Source organism: Chiloscyllium plagiosum, unplaced genomic scaffold, assembly GCF_037043375.1.
Source record: "Chiloscyllium plagiosum isolate Xiang-an unplaced genomic scaffold, Cpla_swu_hap1 HiC_scaffold_8, whole genome shotgun sequence".
Classification (NCBI taxonomy): Eukaryota; Metazoa; Chordata; class Chondrichthyes; order Orectolobiformes; family Hemiscylliidae; genus Chiloscyllium; species Chiloscyllium plagiosum.
This window is the reverse complement of record NW_028270146.1, coordinates 104,463,281-104,482,320: the sequence shown is the minus strand read 5'-3', so window position 1 is coordinate 104,482,320 and position 19,040 is coordinate 104,463,281. Positions and strand designations below refer to the sequence as shown.

General features: G+C 42.9%; 1 protein-coding gene across 1 annotated transcript in view; it reads right to left on the bottom strand.

Moving 5' to 3' along the window:
• The window catches only part of stard9 (StAR-related lipid transfer (START) domain containing 9), a 299,291-nt gene that overhangs the window by 274,803 nt on the left and 5,448 nt on the right, over nt 1-19,040 (bottom strand). The window contains exon 2 of the mRNA XM_043698518.2: nt 8,108-8,177. Coding sequence (XP_043554453.2) covers nt 8,108-8,177 — 70 coding nt within the window. The remainder of the gene's footprint in view (nt 1-8,107; nt 8,178-19,040) is intronic.

Below are 19,040 nucleotides of genomic sequence, written 5' to 3'. Positions count from 1 at the left end.
TTGGTACCTATGTGGACCACAACTGCATAGAACATAACAGTGCAGTACAAGCCCTTTATGTTGTGCCAACCACTAGAACCAGTCTGAAGCCCATCTAACCTACACTATTCCATTTTCACCATAAGCCTATGACTTCTAATTGTGGACTCCCCCACCTCAGGGAAAAGAACTTGTTTATTTACCCAATCCATGCCCTTCATGACTTCATAAAACTCTAAGGTCACCCCTCAGCCTCCAATGCTCCAGGGAAAACAACCCCAGCGTATTCAACCTCTCCCTATAGCTCAAACCCTCCAACCTTGGCAATCTCCTTGTAGATCTTTTCTGAACCCTTTCAAGTTTCACAACATCATTCCTATAGCAGGGAGACCAGAATTGCACAAAATATTCCAAAAGTGGCCTCACCAATATCCTGTACAGCCACGACATGACCTTCTAACTCCTATACTCAATGCTCTGAGGAATGGTGCTATGGTCAATAAAGGAAAGCATATCAAACACCTTCTTCACCATGCTATCTACCGGAGACTCCACTTTCAAGGAACTATGAACCTGTGCTCCAAGATCGCTTTGTCCAGCAGCCCTCCCCAACCTCACCATTAAGTGTATAGGTCCTGCCCTGATTTGCTTTTCCAAAATGCAGCACCTCGCATTTATCCAAATTAAACTCCATCTGCCACTCCTCTGCCCAGTGGCCCATTTGATCAAGATCCCTTTGTAATCTGAGGTAACCTTCTTCAATGTCCACCACACCTCCAATTCTGGTGTCATCTGCAAACAATTTATTATGTTCACATCCAAATCATTTATATAATCCCTCAATTTCTACATTCATCCATAGCTCCTAGATTCTCACGACTTAGAATGTTCATTAATCCACATTAGGATCTGCGTCAGACCCAACCTTCCTGCACTAAGCTCCATCTGGTAGAGATGTACCTGCTCACAATCCAATATCCCTTTGTAATTTATGTTGAAGTTACTGGATTTACTAAAGTATCTAGCTTGATTTTGTCAGCAAACTTTATATATAGTTCTCTATTTTATCAAGTCATTTTATCAAGAACTACGAGACCACCCAACCTGAGTATATATCCACCATTCCTACTCCATGTCCTACCTCTGAATTAATTTCCTATCCAAGCGAATAGATTGCTTCCAAAGCTTTCCCTCCGTTTGCAAACAAACAATTTCTTACATTGAATAATAGTTTAATTATTTTGAAAAGATAGTGAGATACTTTCTGAAATAGAAGAATTGATCATTTAATCAAAGAGAGCAGCATTAAACCAGATGTCATATGGAGGAAAAGTTCTGACACAAACCACAGAATCTCACAATTGTGGTGGTGCAGAAAGCATCCATTTGGAGTCATAGAGATGTACAGCACGGAAACAGACCCTTCGGTCCAACCTGTCCATGCCAGCACCCAGCCCATATCGCTCCAAACTCTTCCTATTCATACACCAATCCAAATGTCTTTTAAATGTTGCAATTGTACCAGCCTCCATCACTTCCTCTGGCAGCTCATTCCATACACGTACCACCCTCTGCATGAAAAAGTTGCCCCTTAGGTCTCTTTTATATCTTTCCCCTCTCACCCTAAACCAATGCACTTTAGGTCTGGACTCCCGACTCCAGGGAAAAGATCTTGTCTATTTATCCTAGCCATGCCCCTCAATGTTGTAAACCTCTATAAGGTCACCCCTCAGCCTCCGACACTCCAGGGAAAACAGCCCCAGCCTGTTCAGCCTCTCTCTATAGCTCAAATCCTCCAACCCTGGCAACATCCTTGTAAATCTTTTCTGAACCCTTTCATGTTTCACAACATCTTTCCAGTAGGAAGGAGACCAGAATTGCATGCAATATTCCAACAGTGGCCTAACCAATGTCCTGTACAGCCGCAACATGACCTCCCAACTCCTATACTAAATACTCTGACCAATAAAAGAAAGCATACCAAAGGCCTTCTTCACTATCCTATCTACCTGCGACTCCACTTTCAAGGCGCTATGAACCTCCACTCCAAGGTCTCTTTGTTCAGCAACACTCCCTAGAACCTTACCATTAAGTGTGTAGTCCTGCTAAGGTTTGCTTTCCCAAAATGCAGCACCTCGCATTTATCTGAATTAAACTCCATCTGCCACTTCTCAGCCCATTGGCCCATCTGGTCAAGATCCTGGCCTATCATTTCTCTAAATGAGCATTATCCCACCTTTTCAACTATAATCTGCACATTATTTTTTTACTTCAATGATCACTTAATGCTCTCTCGAATGACTCAATTGGACTGGTTTCTACCACATTTCCAGGCAGTGTATTCAAAGCTGTTGTGTGCGAAAAAGTTGTTATGTTGCAAATCACTAAACCTGTGCCCTCTCGCTCTTGATCATTTAAAGTTTCTCCCTATTCACTCTGCCCGGACATCATTATTTTGAAACCTTATAACAAATCTCCTCTTAACATTGTCCTCTCCACAGAAAACAGTCCCAACTTCTCCAATATTTCCTCATAACTGAAGTTTCTCATTCCTGGAACCACTCTTGTAACCTGGTCCCCAATCTCTCCCCAATGCATTCACACCCTCCCTAAAGTGTGGTCCTCAGAAGTGTACACAATACTCCAGCTGGGGTGTAACTAGCTTCAAATACAAGTTCAAGATAATCTCCCTGCTCTTGTACTCTAGGCCCTTATCAATAAAGCTTACGATACTGTAGATTTATTATCATTCTCCACATATCTTGCCCTTTTAATGATTATGGAAATATCCAGCCAGGTCATTCGACCCCTGCACATGCTTTAAAGTAATACCTATACTTTATAAAGTCTGGTCATGTTCTTTCTACCAAAGTATATAACCTGAACCTCTCCACATAGATCTTCATCTGTCCATTACACCAACTTATCATATTGTTCTGAAGTTCTACACTGTCCTCCTCACAGTTTACAGTGATTCTAGGTTTAGAACCATCCACAAACTTTGAAATTGTCCCCTGCACTTACGCGTGTGTGTCAGGAAAAGTTAAGGACCTAATACTGATCTTGGGGAACTCCACAAACTTTCATCAAGCCTGAAAAATATCCTATTGCATTAATTAAGCTGTTTCAGTTATGTAATGTCCTTTGTTCAATTTTTAAGGTATAGACTAAGAAATAAAGAATTGCTCCACAACAGTTTTAATCTTTCAACACTTCTAATGCAATAATATTCTAAAACTTTATGTGCAGACACTTTAAAACTGTGGCAAGGCAAATATTTGGCATAGATTTTTTTTTAAAAAAAGGGTCAAAGACATCGTGCAGCTTCCAAAAAGCCAGGCCCCACAAGATCATTTCGAGTAAATCTCATTTTCGCCAATAAGGGAGAGAGGGTGAAGCATGGCTTAAATGCAAGAGAAACACAAACTCAGCAAGGCCATTTGATCTCAGCGTTGAATTCAAACAAAAATTCAAACATTTTTACTGTAGCAAAAGTGGGAGTTACAAATTTTGTAATGTTTTTCAGACAGAGGTAGATAGATTCGTGATTAACACGGGGATGAAATATTATTGAGGGTTTGCAGGAATGTAGAATTGAGTTTAAAATCAGATCAGACATGATCTTATGGATATGGTGTGGTATGGTGACTCACTGCTGCCTCACAGTGCCACATAAACCCCTTGGCTGCTGACTGTGTGGAGTTTGCACATTCTCCTTGTGCCTGTGTAGGTTTCCTCCCACAGTCCAAAGATGTGCAGATTAGGTGGACTGGTCATGCCCATAGCATCCAGGGATATGCAGGCTAGGTGGATTAGTCATGGGAAAATGCAGGGTGATAGGGATATGGGTGGGATGCTCTTTGGAGGGTCAGCGTGTATTCAATGGGCCAAATGGCCTGCTTCCACACTGTAGGAAATCTATGATTCTGTTACTGAACCTGGAGCAAGCTCAAAGGGTTGAGTAATCTAGTCTTGTTCCTTGCTCACATATTCATAAGTTATCAGAACAGACATAAATACTTCACAAGCAGGTAAATTTTGTCCAACTGTCAAACTCATAAGTTATTTAAATCCCCAATTCTTTTATAGAATCAGTCCACCGACAGGGGTGGAATTGAACCTAGGTCCCTTGCACTGTGATGCAGCAATGCTAAGCACTGAGCCGCCAAAATTAAAAACAGCCTGTGTCAGTGAGAGATTAAAAATAAATTTGTTTTAACATGTAATGGTTGCGGTTTTTTGACAGTACCTTAAGGGCTATAGTTAGTTCAGTGTTAACACTTGGCTATTTCCAAAAACTATTATCTTACCATGACATTCCAAGTTTATTAAAGAATGAGCTGTTTTGTCACGTGAAGTTATGAATGCAAGCCCATTTTATAAGTGATTAAATACTTGAGGGGACTAAAGTGTTTTGAATGAACTTTCATGAATGGGAGTTTTTTTAAAAAACATAGTGAAGAATGTACAGATATTCGGAACGTTCATTTATTTCAATTCAATGTCTCTACTAAGGTCTGCCCATCGTGGACACTGGGTGAGTAGGCACAAAATGTGTAAAAGTGGTCAGTAGATTGGCATGAAATTGTGATGTGTCCTATAAGGAGCCATAGTGCTAACAGGCTGAGAAAGGTGAGGGCTAGGAAGTCTAAGATATAACTAAGTTGAAACTTTATTGCTGGAACAGCACAGCAGGTCAGGCAGCATCCAGGGAACAGGAGATTCGACGTTTCGGGCACAGGCCCTTCTTCAGGAATCCTGAAGATATAACTAAATAAATGAGGCAGACCTTTTAAACAGCCACTGCAGCACTTAGCAATCCCAGCAGCTTTGTCTGCCCTATCTCAGAAAACAGGAGAAAGTGAGGACTGCAGATACTGGAGATCAGAGTCAAAAAATGTGGTGCTGCAAAAGCACAGCTGGTCAGGCAGCATTCGAGCAGCAGGACAGTCGACATTTCAAGCATGAGCTCTTCATCAGGAATCCTGATGAAGAGCCCAGGCTCAAAACGTCACTCTCCTGCTCCTCGCATGCTGTCTAACCAGCTGTGCTTTTCCAGCACTACATGTTTTGACTATCTCTGGAAGCAAAAGACCAACTCTATCCTGCAGGTTCCCACACTTGCCCATCCCAACGCGCCCCCACCCCAAAGATCCCTCCGTTTACAAGAGTTTCTGCCAAGGCAGGTGTGGTGAACTGGGAAATTCCTACTACCTACTTGAGAGAGAAAACCTGAGCTTTTTATGAGAGAATTTATTTTTCATACAATCCATACTGACAAGATAGAGGCCAAGTGACTGATCGAGTCTGCACTGACCCTCCAAAGAGCATCTCATCCAGACCCATCCAATCTCCATAATCCCACATTTACCATGGCTACTCCATCTAGCATGCACATCCCTAAACACCACACAACAATTTATCATGGCCAATCCACCTAATCTGCACAGCTTTGGATTGTGGAAGGAAACCAGAGCAACCAGCAGAAACCATGCAGATGCAAGGGGAATGTGCAAACTCCACACAGACAGTCACCCAAGGCTGGAGTCAAACCTTGATCCCTGGCGCTGTGAGGTAGCCGTGCTAACCACTGTGTCACTGTGCCGCCCCTAAGAAATTCAACAAATTTAAGTTGCAAAACAGAAAAGTACCTGTACCTTGCATGGTTTAGGTTCTCAAAGAAATCCTTAAGCTATGAACACTGCATCTAATTCAGAGTTTGCAATGTGGGAATGGGTACTGATTTAAAATTTTTATCCTTTCTTTTAATATTCCATTCACCACTTCCCTGTTACCTAATGTTTTGCTACCATTAAAAAAACCATCATGTTTCCTTGTTTTTAAACTTGATTACTTAATCTACGTAGGAATTTTCTGACGCAAATCGTGTTTCAGTAAAGCATTTGAGCTGCAAATATGTTTCATGAATAATACATAATTATAAAATCTAATCTCCACATTGCACCATAATATCTTAATTTAAAGCCAAGAGCTTTCAGCATTCAATAGGTTAAAGTCATTTTTTAAAACCAAGAATTCTTTCCCTACAGTTTCAGGTTTCCTGTTTACCCTAATCACATTCAGCTGCTAACAATACTCATGATAGAAAACAGCACAGCTAGTCCTATCAGATTTAGACATAGAAAACAATTATCCAGATGCTTTGAACAATGGACATCCTCAAGGACAGAAAATTCAAATTCCACCCTAAACTGTCTAAATTATTTACTGCTCAAAAGAAAGTTTACTATCTTGATAAATCTAAATTCAAAATTAGTTTGAAATTAAACATCTGGAGGTAAAAGCACAAGGAAATTATTCCAGAAACCCAGGTAATGTTCTAGGACCCAGGTTCAAATCCTGCCATGGCACATGGGGGAATTTGAATTCAATTTTTTTTAAATCTGAATTTAAGAGTCTGTTAAGGACGATGAAACTGTTGTTAATGGTCAGGAAAAACCCATTTGGCTCACTGTTTCGGGAAGGGAAACTGCTATCCTCATGCTTCTGACTTACATATGATGCCAGATCCACAGCAATCTTAATTAGGGGTCAAATAGTGTGGTGCTGGAAAAGCACAACGAGTGAGGCAGCATCCGAAGAGCAGGAGAGTCGACGATTCGAACATAAGCTCTTCATCAGGAATGTGGGTGTTGGTTCCCGAGGAGGCTGAGAGATAAGTGGGAAGGCCAAATCCTAGCCACCTGACAATTAGAGGACAAACACCTCATCTTCCACCTTGGGACCAAGAATTTCACCATTTCCTCATTTCCTCTCCCCCCCCCCATCTTAACCCAGATCCAACCATCCAACTCAGCACCATCCCCTTGAACTGTCCTACCTGTCCATCTTCCTTCCAACCTATCCACTCCACACTCCGCTCCGACCTATCACCATCACACCCCCCACCTTCATCTACCTAGCGCATTCCTAGCAATCTTCCCAACTCCCCCCTTGGGCCCTCTCCAACATTCCTTATGCTTGAAATGTCTAATCTCCTGCTCCTCGGATGCTGTCTGACCAGCTGTGCTTTTCCAGCGCCACACTTTTACTCTGATCTCCAGCATTTGCAGTCCACAATTTCTCCTGGTCTTAATTAGGTGTGGCCAGTAAATCCTGGGTCTGGCCCATGATGTCCACATCCCAGGAGTGTATAACAAAACTGGTCTCCTTTTGTGCTATACATATTTACGGCAAGCACAACAAAGAGGGCAACACAATTTTTTCATATTTGTTTGCATGCATGAAGCTTCTAAGTAGTAATGCATTTTTTTCTTGAAACCATTAGAGAAAACTTAAGCATTTTTTTAAAGTTACAGACAAGAATGTTTGTCAACCTGGAAATAGGTTAGGACACAGAGGGGGTTCTGGGTGTCCTGGTGCATGCAAATATGTTTATTATGAGGGAATTCAAACACAGAAGGTTTGATAGATTAAACACAACTGGGATGAAGGTTTAACTTAGGAAGAAAGGGTGAACAGGGCCTGCTTCCACTGGATTTCAGAAGAATAAGAGGCGATTCTATTAGAGTATACAAGATCCGGATTAGATTTGACAGGGCAGATCCAGAGAGGACATTTTTCCTTGTAGAAGAACTAAAAACTCAGAACATGGTTTAAGAGGGAGGGATCTCGCTTATAAAACAGAGATAAGGAAAACTTTTTTCTCTCTGATGGTTGTTAGACTGGGGTACAGTCCCGCACACAGACTCTCACTGGGATACAGCCACACACACACACACATACACAATGACTCTCACTGTACCCCAGTGAAGGCTGGGATATTGAATATACTCAAGGCTGTGTTAGATTTTTGATAGATAAGAGGGTGAAGAACATGAAATCACAAGACATAGGAGCAGATGCAGGCCATTCAGCCCATCAGTTCTGCTCCACATTCAACAACATCATGGCTGATCTGATAATCCTCAACTCCACTTTCTTGCCTTACCTTTGATTCCCTTAGTGATTAAAAATCTCTCTATCTCAGCCTTGAACTTACTTAACGAGCCAGCCTCAACAGCCCTCTGCATGAGATAACAACACAGGTTGACTACCTTCAGAAAAACAATCCTGTCTTAAATGGGTCACCACTTGGAGATACAGGTCCATACAGAGAGCCACTTACCTTTATATTTCTGATGCTGGCTACCTTGTCATCCACTTGCACAATTATACTCGATCCTTCTGCATTTTCTCTGGAGGAGAGATGAACTAATGTAAGCAAATATACTTTACAGTGGGCATTAGTGCATCAAAACTGCTTTTGTTATGTCGAAAGATAGAGCAAACATTCCATTTCCACATTCAGTCAGACATGCTAAAGTTCCTGAGTTCTGGAGAAAAGTCACTGGATTCGAAATGACAGAAGTAGGCCATTCAACTTGTCTAGCTTGCCCTGTTTGGTTTCTCTCTACAGATGCTGTGAGATTGGAGTTTCCCCAGCAATTCTGTTTTTGATGCTAGACTTCCAATTTTGTCATTTGTACTTGATAAAATGTCATTTTTTTTAATCCATTGCATCACATGGTCTTTCAAGAATTGATTGGAAAATTATCTCAAAACAAGAAATTAATTTAAAAATTCATTAATTTGTTTGATGAAGCCCTGTTCTGACACAATAACTATATTGCTAAAACCATTAATACTGTCATTTCTTATGAACAAGCAAAAACAAACCCTAATTTTATAAGTTGCCCTTACATGCACAGAATTTAACATATATTTCTTTTTCATTTACATTCTATTGACAATAATACAAACAAACAATCTTGTACTGATTTCACCCAGTGTGTTCATCAGTTTACATGACTAAACCAAAAAGGTTCCATTATCAAGTCTCAGGGCTACTCCAGTTTTGCGGTAACCACAACAACTAAATGGAAAGGGAAAAGTAAATTTCTTGGTATTTGGTTAGACCACAGCTGGAGTATTGTGTATTGTTCTGGTCTCTTCATCTCAGCAAAGATATTATTTCTATACAGGAAGTGCAATGAAGATTCACCAGACTTATTCCTGGAATAATGATACTGCCCTCTGAAGAGAGATTGGGTAAAACCAGCCTGTCTTCTCTGAAGTTCCAAAGAATGCAAGGTGATCTCATTAAAACATACAAACTACGTTATGTGATGGACAGAGTAGATGCAGTTAAGATAATTTCCCTGGTTGCATAGTCTAGAACAGAGGTTGGGGTGAGGGGTGGCGCACAAATAAAAAAATTAAGGGACTTGCCGCTTAAGTATAAGATACGGAGAAACTGTTTTACTTGGGGGGTTGTGAACTTTAGGAACTGTGGAAGCTCGGTCTTTAAGTACGTTTCAGGTAGTGATTGATAGATGCTGATTATCTATGTCATATGAGATTATGAGGATAGGATGGGTAAAAGCCACTGAAGATTTAAACAGCCATTGAATTGCAGGGCAAGCTAGACAAGATGAATGGCATACTTCTGTCCTCATGTCCAAAAGAAAGGAGAAAAAGGTCCAACATTATCGACTAATCGCACCTGTCACCTGCAAGATATTGGGACGCTCCCTGTTTGTAGCGATTCCTGGCTCCTGATTACTATTTGCAGGCCTATACATAACTCCAATTACGGTTTTGGTTTTACCCTTGTAGTTCCTCAATTCTAGCCACACAGATTCTACACCATCTCACTGTACTTAGTTTCTCACATCTGTACTCATTTCATCTCCGAGCAACATCAGATTAAAGAATCGTTGTATTTCTCATGATTAGATTAGATTCCCTACAGTGTGGAAACAGGCCCTTTGGCCCAACAAGTTCACACCGATCTTCCAAAGAGTAACCCATCCAGACCCATTCCTCCACATTTACACCTGACTAATGAACCTGACACTATGGGCAATTTAGCATGGCCAATTCACCTGACCTGCACATTTTTTGGATTGTGGGAGGAGACCGGAGCACCCAGAGGAAACCCACGCAGACATAGGGAGAATGTGCAAACTTCATACAGGTGGAATCAAACCCAGGTCCCTGGAGCTGTGAGGCAGCAGTGAGCCACTGTGCTGCCCCCAATATGATTTGCTTCTAAAAAGGTCAAATAATTAACTCACATTTTTATCTTTCATAACTTCAAGGGATTTCAAAAATGTTCCTCCATAAAGTGAACTACTTGGGAAGTACAACCACTGTCACTCTGTAGACAAATGTAACAGCACAGCAAAGTTCCACCAATAAAAATAACCATATTATCTTTTTTAGTGAAAATTGGTTGAAAGCTAATTATTAACCAGGACATTGAACAAAATCTGCAGCTACAAACAGTTATTTGTAAATTGTACATCAGTTGAATATTTAATTGTATTCAGGTGGTGGGTTTTAACTCTTACAGTAGCATACATAGAACATAGAACATAGAAGAATACAGCGCAGTACAGGCCCTTGGGCCCTCGATGTTGCGCCGATCCAAGCCCACCTAAACTACACTAACCCACTATCCTCCATATACCTATCCAATGCCCTCTTAAATGCCCATAAAGAGGGAGAGTCCACCACTGTTACTGGCAGGGCATTCCATGAACTAACGACTCGCTGAGTGAAGAACCTACCCCTAACATCAGTCCTATATCTACCCCCCCTTAATTTAAAGCTATGCCCCCTTGTAATACCCGACTCAATACGCGGGAAAAGGTTCATACTGTCGACCCTATCTAACTCCCTAATCATCTTGTACACCTCAATCAAGTCACCCCTAAACCTTCTTTTCTCTAGTGAAAACAGCCCCAAGTGCCTCAGTCTTTCCTCATACGATTTTCCTTCCATACCAGGCAACATCCTGGTAAACCTCCTCTGCACCCGTTCCAATGCCTCCACATCCTTCCTATAGTATGGCGACCAAAACTGCACACAATATTCCAGATGCGGCCGTACCAGAGTCTTATACAACTGCATCATGACCTCAGGACTCCGGAACTCAATTCCTCTACCAATAAAAGCCAGTACGCCATATGCCTTCCTCACCGCACTATTTACCTGGGTGGCAACTTTCAGAGATCTGTGTACATGGACACCAAGATCCCTCTGCTCATCCACACTACCAAGTATCCGACCATTAGCCCAGTACCCCATCTTTTTGTTATTCTTCCCAAAGTGAATCACCTCGCACTTAGCTACATTGAATTCCATCTGCCACCTTTCTGCCCAGCTCTGCAGCTTCTCTATGTCCTGCTGTAACCTGCCACATGCTTCCTCACTGTCAACAACTCCTCCGACTTTCGTATCATCCGCAAACTTGCTCACCCAACCTTCTAACCCCTCTTCCAGGTCATTTATAAAAATGACAAACAGCAATGGTCCCAAAACAGATCCTTGCGGAACACCGCTAGTGACGGCACTCCATGAAGAAACTTTGCCATCAACTACTACCCTCTGTCTTCTTCCATCCAGCCAATTCCTAATCCAAACCTCCAACTCACCCTCAATGCCATATCTCCGTATTTTCTGCAGTAGCCTACCATGGGGAACCTTATCAAACGCCTTACTAAAATCCATATATACCACATCTACCGCTTTCCCCTCATCAACCTCCTTCGTCACCTTTTCAAAGAATTCAATAAGGTTTGTGAGGCACGACCTGCCCTTCACAAAACCATGCTGACTATCCTTGATCACATTATTCCTATCCAGATGTGCATAAATCCTATCCCTTACAATTCTCTCTAAGACTTTGCCCACAACAGAAGTGAGACTCACCGGCCTATAGTTACTAGGGCTATCCCTACTCCCCTTTTTGAACAAGGGAACCACATTTGCTATCCTCCAGTCTTCTGGGACTACTCCTGTAGACAAAGAGGACACAAAAATCAAGGCCAATGGCTCTGCAATCTCCTCCCTTGCTTCCCAGAGAATCCTAGGATAAATGCCATCAGGCCCAGGGGACTTATCTATTTTCACCTTTTCCAGGATTTCCAACACCTCTTCTCTACATACCTCAAAGCCATCCATTCTACTTATTTGTGCCTCAGTATTCTCATCGACAACAATGCCCTGTTCCTGAGTGAATACTGAAGAAAAGTATTCATTCAGTGTCTCCCCAATCTCTTCCGCCTCCACACGCAACTTCCCCCTACTATCCTTGACTGGACCTATTCCTACCCTAGTCATTCTTTTATTCCTAACATACCTATAGAAAGCCTTAGGGTTTTCCCTAATCCTATCTACTAAGGACCTTTCATGTCCCCTCCTTGCTGCTTTTAGCTCTCTCTTCAGGTCCTTCCTGGCTACCCTATAACTCTCAATCGCCCCAATTGAACCTTCACGTCTCATCTTGAGATAGGCCGCCCTCTTCCATTTAACAAGGGATTCCAATTCCTTATTAAACCACGGCTCCCTCGCACGACCCTTTCCTTCCTGCCTGACAGGTACATAATTATCAAGGACACTCAATAGTTGCCCCTTGAACAAGTTCCACATATCATTTACACTCTTGCCTTGGAGTCTACTTTTCCAAGCCACACATCCTAAGTCATGCCTCACCGCATCATAATTTCCCTTACCCCAGCTATAATTCTTGCCCTGTAGTACACACTTATCCCTCTCCATCACGAGTGTAAAAATCACCGAATTATGGTCACTATCCCCAAAGTGCTCACCTACCTCTAATTCTAACACCTGGCCTGGTTCGTTACCCAGAACCAAATCCAGTATGGCCTCACCTCTTGTTGGCCTGTCTACATATTGTGTCAGGAAACTCTCCTGCACACATTGAACAAACACTGACCCATCTAACGAACTTGAGCTATAGCTTTCCCAATCAATATCAGGAAAGTTAAAGTCCCCCATAACAACCACCCTATTACTGTCACTCATCTCCTGAATCACCTTCCCAATCCTTTCTTCAATGATTCTAGGACTATTAGGAGGCCTGTAAAAGACTCCTAACAGGGTGACCTCACCTTTCCTATTCCTAATCTCAGCCCAAACTACCTCAGATGGCAAGTCCTCATCCATCGTCCTTTCCACCGCTGTAATACTATCTTTGACAAGCAATGCCACACCTCCCCCTCTTTTACCCCCACCTCTGACCCTACTAAAACATTTAAATCCCGGAACCTGCAACAGCCAATCCTGTCCCTGTTCTAGCCATGTCTCCGTAATAGCCACAACATCGAAGTCCCAGGTACCAACCAACGCTGCAAGTTCACCTACCTTATTTCGTATACTTCTTGCATTGAAGTATACACACTTCAAGCCACTTCCCTGTTTACAGGCACCCTCCTTGGAAATTGATGCCATGTTCCTCACCTCCCTACACTCCAGGCCCTGCACCCTGAAGCTACAATCTGGGTTCCCATGCCCCTGCCGAGTTAGTTTAAACCCCCCCCAAGAGCACTAGCAAACCTCCCCCCAAGGATACTGGTTCCCCTCAGGTTCAGGTGTAGACCATCCTGTTTATAGAGGTCCCACCGTCCCCAGAAAGAACCCCATACTGAAATCATGCTCGTTGAATTTGTCTCTCTAAGAAATTTAAATAGGCATTTGCTAGGCTCTAGTTCTATCCTTTACAATCTAGCTATCTTAGTTGTGACAGCACTTTTGTCGACTTGAAAACATTCTGGTTCTCTGTTTAACATGGAGGATAGTGGGCTAGTGTAGGTTAGGTGGGCTTGGATCGGCACAACATCGAGGGCCAAAGGGCCTGTACTGCGCTGTATTCTTCTATGTTTTTCTATGTTAACGTTTGATCTGAAAGACTGTATCTCTCAGTACAGCAGACCCATGCCCATGTTAACACGAGACCAATGTGACATTTAACATGTGAAACATTTAATATCATTCAGATAGTTTATATTAACTGATGTCATACTCATGATTTGTACAGGGACAAATGCTAGTCTTGGAATGAGAAGCAATAATATCAATTCAGCTAATTGTCCAAACCCATGAGCTCTCTATTGCAAAGTTCACTTAGTTCCATCTCTTCACTCTACCAAGCCCAGCTGTGTCTCTAACTCTCCCTTATAGCATTACTGCCTCCATGCTTAACCAGCCCAATACTCTACTCAGAGGGTCAATGGGTTGAATGGCCTCTATCTAATATATCTTTACCTCTCCTTGAGGTCATTTTTAACCTTTGGTTCTTAGACCACAGTTTTAGTTATTACTCCTAATCTCTCTCCAGACTCTGTGTCCATATTAGATTAGATTCCCTACAGTGTGGAAACAGGCTCTTCGGCCCAACAAGTCCACACCGACCCTCTGAGGAGTAACCCACCCAGTCCCATTTCCCTCTGACTAAATGCACTTAACACCACAGGCAATTTACCATGGCCAATTCACCGGACCTAACCACTGAGCCACCGTGCCGCCTCAATTAATCAGGCATTTTTGCACAAGTCAAGTACTGTGGGAGGTTCCTCTATTGTAAAGATATGTAATAACTAATTAAAATGATAGCTGGCACTAAAATCTACTAGCAAAACATTAGTCTTTGAATGTGAGAATTTCAAATGTGAGAAGGTTTATTTTGTTTTTTAATAATACCTTTTAAATATTAATTTGTTTTATTTAAATTGTGTCCAAGGAACACAGAGTCAAAACCAATGACAACAAATCAGAAATAAACTCCAGAGAAACGAAGCTTCAACTGGACCATCAATAAATGCAAACAGAAGAACCTGAAATGCTGCATTCTCTTCATTGAGCTTTCAACATGCCTTTGATCCAGGTACAACGCTGAGGTTTACCTGCATTACACCAAAAGACTAGCTAACCTCCAGTAACAAACCTGCAAACCAGGAGACGAGGAAAAATGTTCAAAACTAGTAATATATAGGCTAGCCAGTTTAAGCAGCTAAATTAAACATAAATAACTGAACAAGTTGAGATGGCTATTTATTAAGTATTTGCTTTTGGGTTTTGAACCCAAGAGTACACGCCTGATCTTATTACACCTTCAGCATATATAACACGAGAAGGTTGGCATCAAAAAGGTCAGTTTTCTGTGTCGAAACTGATCACCTTAGCTCTGTACAGATCAACTTCGTTCCTCATTCCCTTGTTGCCTGAAAGGCAAAAGTAATCTTTTTAATTGAAGAGATTTTTTTGAACCAGAAAAGCTGGAGCTAAATGACTGTTTATAATCAGGACGAGAATACCAAACACTTAATAACAAATGATAGCAGTGGTAATGTGTTAGCTGTGGCTCAGTTGAAGTACTCCCTCCTAGGTGTCAGGACATTTCATTGTGCCTAGATGATGGTCTAATGGTAACATTACTACACAACTAAACAAGAGACCCAGATAATGTCTGAGGACCCAGGTTCAAATCCTGCCATGGTAGATGGTGAATGTTGAATTCAATAAAAATCTGGAATCCAAATCCACACTTGAAATGGTGTTTTTAAAGCACAATTTTTCTATAATGTGGGGTTGCACAAGAACGCAAACATCACGTTATAATCTAATCACGTTATAGAAGAACTACTGTAGGATCCAAAACTGGGTGCAACAACCACTGAGGAATGAGTCTTCTGTCAATAGCAGGAAAAATCTTTCGCAAAATCCATTAAACCACCTTGTAAACAGCCTCCTGGAATCAATGTGGTTTTGGTCCAGACTGTGGAACAAGTGATGTATTTGTAAGACAACATTAAGAAGAAAAAAAAGAGCAACATCAGGGTCTACATTTCCATAGCTTGAACTATGGCCTGTTTCCACACTGTGGGGATTCTAAGAAACAAAGCTTTTGACACTGTCAACCTGGTCTGCGGAACTTGCTCTCCAAATCAGAATGAACTAAAGACATTTGCCAAATTCTTGTTCCCACTGTATGGTTGGATGTCCTTTGTCTATGCAGTAACCAGCATTGTAAAGCAAGGAAGCATCTTGGGCTTTCCAACTCTTTGATTCAATATAGACACGATGAGTCAAATGGTCTCCTTCTGCACTGTAGAATTCTCAGATTCTTTAAGTCAGGATATTAAGTGGTTTGGAGGGAAACTTGCAGGTGATGGTATTCCCATGTATCCGCTGCCCTTGTTCTTCTAGATGGTACTGCTCGTGAGTTTGGAAGGTGTTGTCTAAGGATTTTTCTTTGTTCTGCACTGCATTTTGCAGATGGTGCACACTACTGTGATTGAGTGTTGGTTATCGAGTAACTGAATGGCACCACATTCAGAAACAATCAAAACGAGCTGCTTGGTCCTGGATTGTGTCAAGCTTCATAAGTGTTGTTGAAGCTGCATCCATCCTGGCAAGGGGGTTCCTTTCCATCACACTCCTGACCTGCACCATGTCGATAGTGAACAGACTTTGGGGAATCAGAAGGTGAATTGCTGTTTCATGTGATCTTGTAGTCACATACTTATTTGACTAATCTAGCTTAGTTTCTGGTCAGTGATGACTCCCAAGATTTTGATAACGGGGGATTCAGTGATGGAGGTACCTTACAATGTCATGGGGCAATGATGACATTCTCTCTTGTTGAAAATGGTTTTTATTGGACACTTGTGTGCCACTAATGTTACTTGTCAACCCAAGCATGGATATTGTTCGGGTTCTGTTGCATTTGGACGTGGACTGCTTCAGTATCTGAGCAGTCACAAATGATGCTGAACGTTGTGCAGCTATCAGCGAACATCCCCACTTCTGATCTTATGAATGCTAAGTCAGAGACAGTCTGTTGTGTAAATCAACAAATTGCTTTAGTAAAATCCTTCCAATAGACTGTTAAAAGGCATTGATAGGTTAACTAAGTGCTGTGATGCCCCAACTGCATGTCAAACGTATTGTGAAGCAGCAAGTTTAACCCATCGACCCATTGGCAATCTAAGTGATTTATAGCTGATCTTGAATGCTGATATTGGAATACCTCTCATCTGGTACACTGTTAAACGTGCAGTAATGATTCTATATATCAATAAGCTCTGATGCCTAAACTAAGCATTTTCTACCCTTTAACAGTGATTACATTTGACCAGAGTCGAGAGTGTGGTGCTGAAAAAGCACAGCAGGTCAGGCAGCATCCAAAGAGCAGGGGAATTGATGTTTTGGGCATAAGCCCTTTGTCAACAATGAAGCTTGTGGGCTAGGGGGCTGAGAGATGGGGGGGTGGGGGGCGAGGAGAAGGTAACTGAGAATTCAATAGCTAGATGAAGGTGGGGGAGAAGGTGATAGGTCAGAGAGGAGGTTAGAGAGGATAGGTGGGAAAGACAATGGACAGGTCAAGAGGGCAGTGCAGAGTTGGAGGCTTGGGACTGGGAAAAGGTGGAGTGGGGGGAATGAGGAAACTGGTGAAACCCACAGTAATCCCATGTGGTTGCAGGACCCACGGCAGAAAATGAGGTGTTCTTCTTCCAGGCATTGGGTGGTTAGGGTTTGGTGATGTAGGTGGCCCAGGACCTGTATGTCCTTGGTGGAGCGGGAGGGGGAGTTAAAGTGTTCAGCACAGGGCGGTGGGATTGGTTGAATTAGAATTAGAATTAGAATCCCTACGAAACAGGCCCTTCGGCCCAACAAGTCCACACCAACCCTTCGAAGAGTAACACACCCAGACCCATTCCCCTACCCTATATTTACTCCTGACTAATGCACCTAGCCTACACATCCCTGAACACTACGGGCAATTTAGCATGGCCAATTCACCTAACCTGCACATCTTTGGATTGTGGGAGGAAACCCACGCAGACATGGGGAGAATGTGCAAGCTCCACACAGACTGTCGCCAGAGGCTGGAATCGAACCCGGTCCCTGGCGCTGTGAGACAGCAGTGCTAACCACTGCTGCCCCATTTGTTGGTGCGGGTGTCCCAGAGATCTTCTCTGAAACAATCCACAAGTTGGCACCCTGTCTCCCTGATGTAGAGGAGAACACATCGGGTACAACTGATACACTAGATGACATTTGTGGAAGTACAGTGAATTTCTGTCAGATATCTTGGGGCCTTGGACAGAGGTGAGGGAGGAGGTGTGGGCGCAGGTTTTGCACTTCTTGCAGTGAAAGGGAAGGTGGGATGTGGGCTGGTGGGAGCCGTGGATCTGACAAGGGACTCGCGGAAGGAACAGTTCTCCAAAACGCTGACAGGGGTGGGGAGGGAAATATATCCCTAGTCGTGGGGTCTCTTTGTAGGTGGCGGATGTGGCAGAGGATGATGCGATGTAACGGAGATTGGTGGGGCGGAAGGTGAAGACAAGGGGGATTCTGTCCTTATTGCATTGGGAGAGGTGGGATTCAAGGGCGGAAGTGTGGGAAGTGGAGGTGGTGTACTGGAGGGATCCTTCCAAATCCGACAGAAATTCACCTGTACTTCCACAAATGTCATCTACTATATCCGTTGAACCCGATGTGGTCTCCTCTACATTGGGTAGACAGGACACCAACTTGCGGATCGTTTCAGAGAACATCTCTGGGACATCGGCACCAATTCCAACACCCCGTGGCTGAACACTTCAACTCCCCCTCAGACATGCAGGTCCTGGGCCACCTCCATCCCCAAACCCTAACCACCCAACACCTGGAGGAAGAAAGGCTAATTTTCCGCCTTGGGACCCCTGCAACCACATGGGATTAATGTGGATTTCACCAGTTTCCTCATTTCCCCTCCCCCGACATTATCCCAGTCCCAAGCCTCCAACTTGGCACCGCCCTCTTGACCTGTCCATTGTCTTTCCCACCTATCCGCTTAACCCTCCTCTCCGACCTATCTCTTTCTCCCTCAGCTTCAGCTACGCTACCTATTGCAATCTCAGCTACCTTCTCCCCAGCACAACCCCCCTTCCATTTATCTCTCATCCCCCTGGCCCACAAGCTTCATTCCTGACGAAGGGATTATGCCCAAAGTGTTGATTCTCCTGCTCCTCAGATGCTGCCTGACCTGCTGTGCTTTTCCAGCACCACACTCTCGATGCTGATCTCCAGCACCTGCAGTCCTCACTTTCTCCTACTACATTTGGCTAGCCATGGTCACACCAGAGTGGTCAACTGTTATGGTTTAAAGAAAGAGATACTCACCCCAGACAAGATAATAGGACTTCAGTAAGGCATTTGATAAGATTCCACACAGTAGGCTATTGCACAAAATATGGAGTTAGGTGATT